This window comes from Mus musculus, chromosome 5, assembly GCF_000001635.26.
Source record: "Mus musculus strain C57BL/6J chromosome 5, GRCm38.p6 C57BL/6J".
In the NCBI taxonomy this organism is placed as follows: domain Eukaryota; kingdom Metazoa; phylum Chordata; class Mammalia; order Rodentia; family Muridae; genus Mus; species Mus musculus.
In genome coordinates this window covers 118,759,943-118,766,640 of record NC_000071.6, presented here as the reverse complement: position 1 = coordinate 118,766,640, position 6,698 = coordinate 118,759,943, and the positions used below count along the sequence as shown (strand labels likewise).

Here is a 6,698-nt window from a genome sequence, read left to right as displayed (position 1 = left end):
CAAAGGGGGTCTTACTATTTGATACCAGTTGGCATAAAATCCCTCACCCTGTGATGTTCTAAAGGCAGGGACATAAAACCGCTCAGGCTCACAGGTGGAGTGGAGGGCTGTGGGAATTGGAAACCAGTTGCAGAAGGTCAGCTGGATGGCCAACGGCTGTCATCATGTCTCCGCGTCTACAGCAAAACTTCTGCCACCTCGGGTTGAGCCACAAGCTACAGGAAGTCCTGCTTCCCGTAGGAGTAAAGTCAGCAATGATGGAATCAGGTGAGTACCAATTGATGTGTGAGCTGAGCAAAGTGCACAGGAAGGCCCTCGAGAACCCACCCAGTTCTGTTTAGCTTGCCGACGTTGGAGTAGGGAGATCTGAGGAGTGAGTGTGTGTGTGTGTGTGTGTGTGTGTGTGTGTGTGCATGCGCATGTGTCACGGCTGGTACCGCCAATGGAAACACATGGATACATGGCTGCCTTTTAGTGTTGAGCTTTCTGCTTTGCAGAGCACTTGTTGTGAACTCCCCTTGCCTTTCACTGTAAATGATGTGACCAGGGGGATGGGCGTGGTGGTGGGGGGGAGGTCCTATGGAGTCAACCCAGCAAATTGCTGTCTAAATTCGGAGACACTGAGATTAGATTTCAAAGCTGATGGAGGACAATGAAAAAACCAAGTCCCTTCCAATTATTCTGGTTTTTACTGGAAGAGCCGCCGAGTCCCAGGGCTTGTCCATTTTGGGTAATGTTTCAAACGGACAGGAGAGTGAACCCAAGACCGAGTGAGTGGGTTCTCTACTGGAGAAAGAAACACCATAGTCACAGCGGATGGTGTGTGTTTAGCAGGACTTGCTTGTGTGTGGCATGACTGATAGCAAGCTACTGCCACCGGCCTGTACATCAGTAGTGAAAGGGGGGGATGCACACTTGTCCTAGGGCTGTCTGCAAACCTCCCAGGACTAGACACGATCAGATCTGCCCTGCTCAAGAACGCGAAGGACCTAAACACCAGAGCACCTAAGAGGCTCTTGGTGCTGGTGGCATCTGGGACCCGACCTGGGAATGCTGGAACAGCCACTGGGGTGGTGGGTGATGCAATCCCCACGTGCACTCTATAGGCCAGAGCAGTAGATCCGTCTGTGACGCATGTGCAGACTGGAGCGGGGTGATCTCAGTACAGAGAGGGGGTGGGAGGGGAAAAGAGCCACTCGAGGTTTCAGTAATTCAATAATTTATTCCTCTAAAAAAGTGTGTAAAAGTATATAGCTCTCATCCACAAGGTATATATGAATGACATTTAAAATGGAGACCTTTGCCATTGATTCTCTTTTATCAAAGTCTTTAGTGTATTGAACCAGCACTGGGCTGTGGTTCTTAAATGAACGTCACATAGGTTTTGTATTTCTTTCCAATTGTCTGCTAGATATAAAAGAAGCGCACTGCAAAATGCTTGAAGGTAAAAGGAAACAAAAAGAAAAAAAAAAAGAAAAAGAAAATCAGAACTTCCCAAAAATGTACAGCTTTTACATTTTAAAAAAAAGGCTCTTGAGAGATACATACAGGCATGCCGGACCAGCCCTCCCGCCTCCCCTCCCGCCTCCCTTTTCAAACCATGGTAGGAGTTCTGATTTCTGCAGTTTTCTCAAAATAAAAAATAAAAAAAAAATAAAATAAAATAACTTCTCACTCTGTAGCAAATCCAGGGCTTGTACATTTCAGATTAATTCTGTAAAAAACTCACAGGTAAAATAATGCATATTTAGGGGAAATATTATACAGACTTTTGCACACAGAAGTACATAATAAGATTTCTTTAAATCTATTGCCATTCATTTATTTTTTGCACAAAAACGTATAAATATGTCACCAGCTTTTCTTAACTTAAAAAACTTAAATAAAAGACACCAGATGGAAACTACCCTTTGCTGCCTTCTTTTAAAACTTTTTATAGCTTTTTTTTCTGGTTTTTTTTGTGTTTTTTTTTTCCTTTTCACTTTTTCTGCGTAGAGTTGGGTTTCTAGGGAAGAAAAGCCCCTGCAGTAAAAACAGCCCATTTAAAAAAGAGAGAGAGAGAGAGAAATTCAAAGTTCTGGTGAACTCTGAGAGGAAGCAATCCCAAGTGGTAAAGATTACAAATATCTAGTTTACAGCCCGTCCTCCCCGAGGTGACTTTATACAAGTTTACATCTCCGTCATCTTACGCTCTTCAAAAGGCCTTGAGGATTTCCTCGCTGATAAGAAAAAATAGCACTGCGATATTTTAAGTCAATTTTACACTGTACACGTTAGATACAAACGGTTTGATATATCAGATTTTTTAAGCTATACATTGGAAAGCAACCCCCCCAGTTGGTGAGACAGAGAACAGTCACCCATGTACAAGTTATTTCTCTGCTTTCACATCCCCACCACATGTTAATATAATGTTTTAAACGTTAGATTATCTCAAGAAAAATACTTTTACAAAACCATATCAATTATTACATTTTTTTCCTTTTCTTTGTTAATAACCAGGACATGAAAGTCTCTTGGAAGAACTTAGTTTGCATGACTCTCCCACGGGAGCCGGGCTCAGTGCCGGGCCTGTCAGGAGGCTCTGGGAAGCCGGTCTACACCCACCACCCACAGACAGAAACATACGACATAAGGGCTAGAAACAGGGTTTCAAAGTCAACCCTAAGGTCTGGGACAGGGAGTCAAGAATACTTCAATCAGCTGCGAATGCTTTAAAAAGGCTTTTTTTTTTTTTTTTAAAGTCCCACATAGAGGCTCAGCTTCAAGTACTGATGTAACGGTTGAGTTGCACTATTTCTTTGAAACAATATTCCTATGGTCCAGAAAAAATTCACTGTGTTTGTAACTGGTTTCGTGAGCAAACACTTTGGTTGTGATATGTACACGAGTCCCTTTTGATCTAATGAAAGGAGAGACCTGGCTTTCTGTAAGAATTCTCTAGAAAAGGTATTTCCATGTGACTGTATAGAGAAGTGATGAAGGTCCTTGCCTCCAGCTCGGGGCTGAGCCTGACCATCTTCATATAGGGGTGCAACCTACACAGGCTGCAGCCACAGACTGTCTGACCGAGTCTACCACTAGGTGGCCTCCCCGCTTCTTCTCACTCCTTTCTTGGCTTCTAGGACAGAGGTATGTACTCAGAGAATCCTACGGTGGGTCTCAGTGGGCTTCAGCTACTGTACCTGGTCCTCAAGATTAGAAAAAACAAAGTCGCAAAAAAACTTACAACAAAATGAAAAATAAATAAACAGAATGCAGCTGTCCCCAGACCTCCTGTGTCTACACAGGTGTGCCATCAACTAAAACCCTCCTGACAGGCGGGGGAGGCAGAGGCCCCAGCACTAGATCCTGTCCTGGAGCTGGCTCTTAGTTGTGACACATCCCAGGTTATGAAGTATGGGAGACCCCCAGGCATCCACCATTGGCTAGAGGATTGCATTCAGAGGGCTGGACAGCCTGGTACTAAACAGAGGCTGAGAGCAGGCTCTTGTGCAAAAGGACGGTGTCTCTTCTCCTTGCCTCTTCAGCCACCAACAGCCGCCACTTCCCGGGGACTGCAGGCTGCACATATCACACATTGGCTCAAGTCACTGCTTATGGAAATTTCCAGGTCCTCGTGAGACACGTCAAGAAGTCACTGTGGCAATGAACACTGCAGGAGGAGCATGAGCCTGCTCAGAAGGCGTCACAGTGCGGGGTATAGGGAGTGCTCTAAAAAAGGCCGGGCATTTGCAGAGTGGAGCAGGCTCCCTGGCCAAGGCTGCAGGAGGAGCTGAGGCAGAGGGCAAGCGCTTCCCTTCCCGGTTAGAGCATGTTCATGATGGCATTGTACAGCTGCGTGAGCACCACGAAGTGGACGGGAAGGCAGGAAGTGCGGTCCTGGGTGGCTGGATTGCACGTGAGCCAGGATAGGGCGTTGTACTGCTCCAGCACAAACCTGCCAGGGAGAGCACAGAGGTCAGCTTCTGGGCCACAGGCTTGGGGTGTGTGGGGCCCACGTGGCCCACCCTGCGTCCCTGCACACCAGCATGGCCACCTCAGGGCCTCCAGGATCAGGAAGCCACTGAATGAAAACTGTTTCATGTTGGCTAGATGCCAAAATGAGAATATACTGATCATATTGAATTGTTCAGAATGTAATACTTTACTGACACTCGGCTTTCCAAGTTTCTCCATGTTATTCTGATGTGGTCACTGGAAAAAAATCAACAGGGATGGACAGGGCCTTGCTCTCTATGGCAGGTTAGCCTGATACTTTTGACCACAGCCTTAGTTGTCTGCCTGGGTGTGCATGGGTATCCTAGGTGTGCATGGTTGTACTTAACTTGCACAAGACCCTTGCTCTCTGTTCCATCAGAGACCCTGGGGGCCAAGTTGCTAGTGAGGCACCTGTCCATCGCCCATTTCCAAACCACAGTACATCAGAGAGCACCCAGAAAGGCTCAGCTCTCAAGGCACAGGATAGCTTCTGTCTGCTTGTTGTTTTGAAGATCCAGTCTTGGGTCTGGGGCAATATCTCAGCTAGTGACAGAAAGGCTGAGTGTGTGCCCCAGAACCCGTGTAAAGCAGTGAGCAACAGTGCACACTATAATCCAATAGCAGGAGGAGGGAAGGGGAGAGGAGGTGGACACAGGCCAATCTCAGGAGCACGGTGAGAGACAGGAAGAGACTGGCTGGCATCTGGCACGTGCATCCACATGCACACACATGCACATCCACACAGTGTCTCCGGAGCTCAGGCTGGACTCTGGGCTTGAACTCAGTAAGTAAGTAAGGATGACTTTCAACTCCTGGTTCTTTAGCCTTCTCTTTCAAGTTCTGGGATTACAGGCATGCACCATTAAATTTTATGCCCTGATGAAAACAGTGAAACAGAGTCCGTGCATCTGAGGTGCATTCCATAACAAAGAATTAGTGCTCTAGTCAATCGAACATACTTATCTGTGGCAGAGAAGGTCAAACTGAGTTTTCCATGCAGAGCCACTCCCAGGCTCTGCTCCCTAACCTTTGTTCTTCTGCCCAGGGCTGACACCTGCATCACCTCTTTGGAATAGGAAATGAAGTGTCCCTGCACCTCCTGTGTGGTGAACTGAGTGCACACACTGTGTGTCCCTGCACCGTGGGGAGAAGTGGACTCTGCTGCTCTGCACAAGCAGCAGTGTCTCTGAGCACCACCCTGTCCTGCACTCCTCAGGGGCAAGGAGGAAGGAGCGCCACTTTCCCACTCAGTCAGAGCTACCTTAGAACGTCAGATGTGGTCTTGGAGTCCAGAGGGTGTGGAGCCCGCTGAGAGGTCCTGGCAGGAAGGAGCTCATCGGTCTGCGCTACAGAGATGTGGTGATGCAGGGAAGCCTGGGGAAAGACCCGAGAACTTTGTTTCTTTCCAGGTGCAGAGCAGCACAGTGGAGAATGAGCGCGGCCCCAGCCCAGGCTCCGGCTCCTCAGTCATGCAGAGGCAGGCTGCTGTGTGCCTGAGTCCCAACTGCTGAGTCATCTCCTGGGACACACTACTGTCCTAGAGGTAAGCTCAACACTAGTTTCAGGGGCCTCTCTTTCTGGTCTAACCGACTTCATTTTGCTTCTTGAGAAAACAAGCTGACTGGTGTGTGTGCACTCAACAGCACACACGTGAGGTCAGAAGACAGCCTGGCGCACTGATCCCTGCCACCAGACGCACCCGGCCGGGGCTTGGGGGCTCTCTGACTGACTGGGCCATCTCACCAGCATACCTTGCTTCTAACACAACAGTCGAGCACATGAAACAGCAGTTCCTATGTAGTGCTGTATGCCCTGCCACCAAAGCTGGGACAGTGGCCACTATTTGTCACTTTCTTTTCAGTATTTTACCTTTGAAATATTTTAAAACAAACCAAATACTCTATCATTTCTCTTGTAAATTTAGGAAGTAATGCTTACAGATGAGAACCTTTAAGAACTGTATCGCGCGCGCACACTGAATGTGATTCCTTTGTATCAGCTAATGGGCTATATAGTCAAGTCTCTCTGATGTTCTCAAAACTTTCTCTTCCGTCCTCCAGCTATGGGCTAAGCTGCCGTGAGGGGTGTCGAGGCTCTGCAGTCTAGATGTGGCTCTTCATACTGTGGGGCTTCTCAACCCCTCTACCCTTCAGACCCCTCACAATCCCTACTGTCTGATCTGGAGATTTAATTGCAGGTGCACCTCCAGGGTGGGCAGGCAGAGGACCTCGAGGACAGGCAGGCAGGCGCATTCCACAAGGTGGGCACATAATCAGAGGACACAGAGGCGCTGACTGTCTGCTGTCCCAATACAGACAGAGACTAACCTCCACGAAGGAAACGGCCATTTCCTTCATGCTCAGCTGTCAGGTGAGCAAGGCGCTCCATCACAGCGTTCCGTGCCCGCCTGTGCCTGGTATCTCTGAGTAGAGTGACACACTACCGCCTGTTTGTCACCTCCTGTTTGGATACGACCCTAACAGTCCTGGGGACTCTCCCTGCTCTGCTGACTGACTAGGTGTCCCTCCTACACTGGAGTATTTCCCACAGGTTACTCCATGTCCCCTCCATGCCACACAAGAGTGGCTCACAGCTCTGCCCACTGAGACGACACCAGTGCTGCAGAGCTGGCTCAGCTGGCCCTTACTCACAGCACGGCATGCCGCTTCCCCTCATCTCTTGCTCCCGTCACTGGGCTGGCTTACTCTGTGGCAGGG

At 48.5% G+C, this 6,698-nt stretch overlaps 1 protein-coding gene across 6 annotated transcripts in view; it reads right to left on the bottom strand.

Moving 5' to 3' along the window:
* Window positions 1-1,202: 1,202 nt before the first annotated feature.
* Med13l (mediator complex subunit 13-like) overlaps window positions 1,203-6,698 on the bottom strand; it is a 205,109-nt gene continuing 199,613 nt past the window's right edge. For 3 of the 6 annotated variants that reach the window (XM_011248248.3, XM_030254883.1, XM_006530497.4), the window contains 2 exons: window positions 5,243-5,355; window positions 1,797-3,940 (listed from right to left, as the gene is read on the bottom strand). In XM_011248248.3, the coding sequence (XP_011246550.1) occupies window positions 3,808-3,940; window positions 5,243-5,355 (246 nt within the window). In that variant the 3' untranslated portion in view covers window positions 1,797-3,807. Of the gene's footprint in view, window positions 3,941-5,242; window positions 5,356-6,698 lie in introns of all 6 variants that reach the window. The other 3 variants (NM_001347445.1, NM_172424.4, XM_030254882.1) reach the window with 2 other exon arrangements.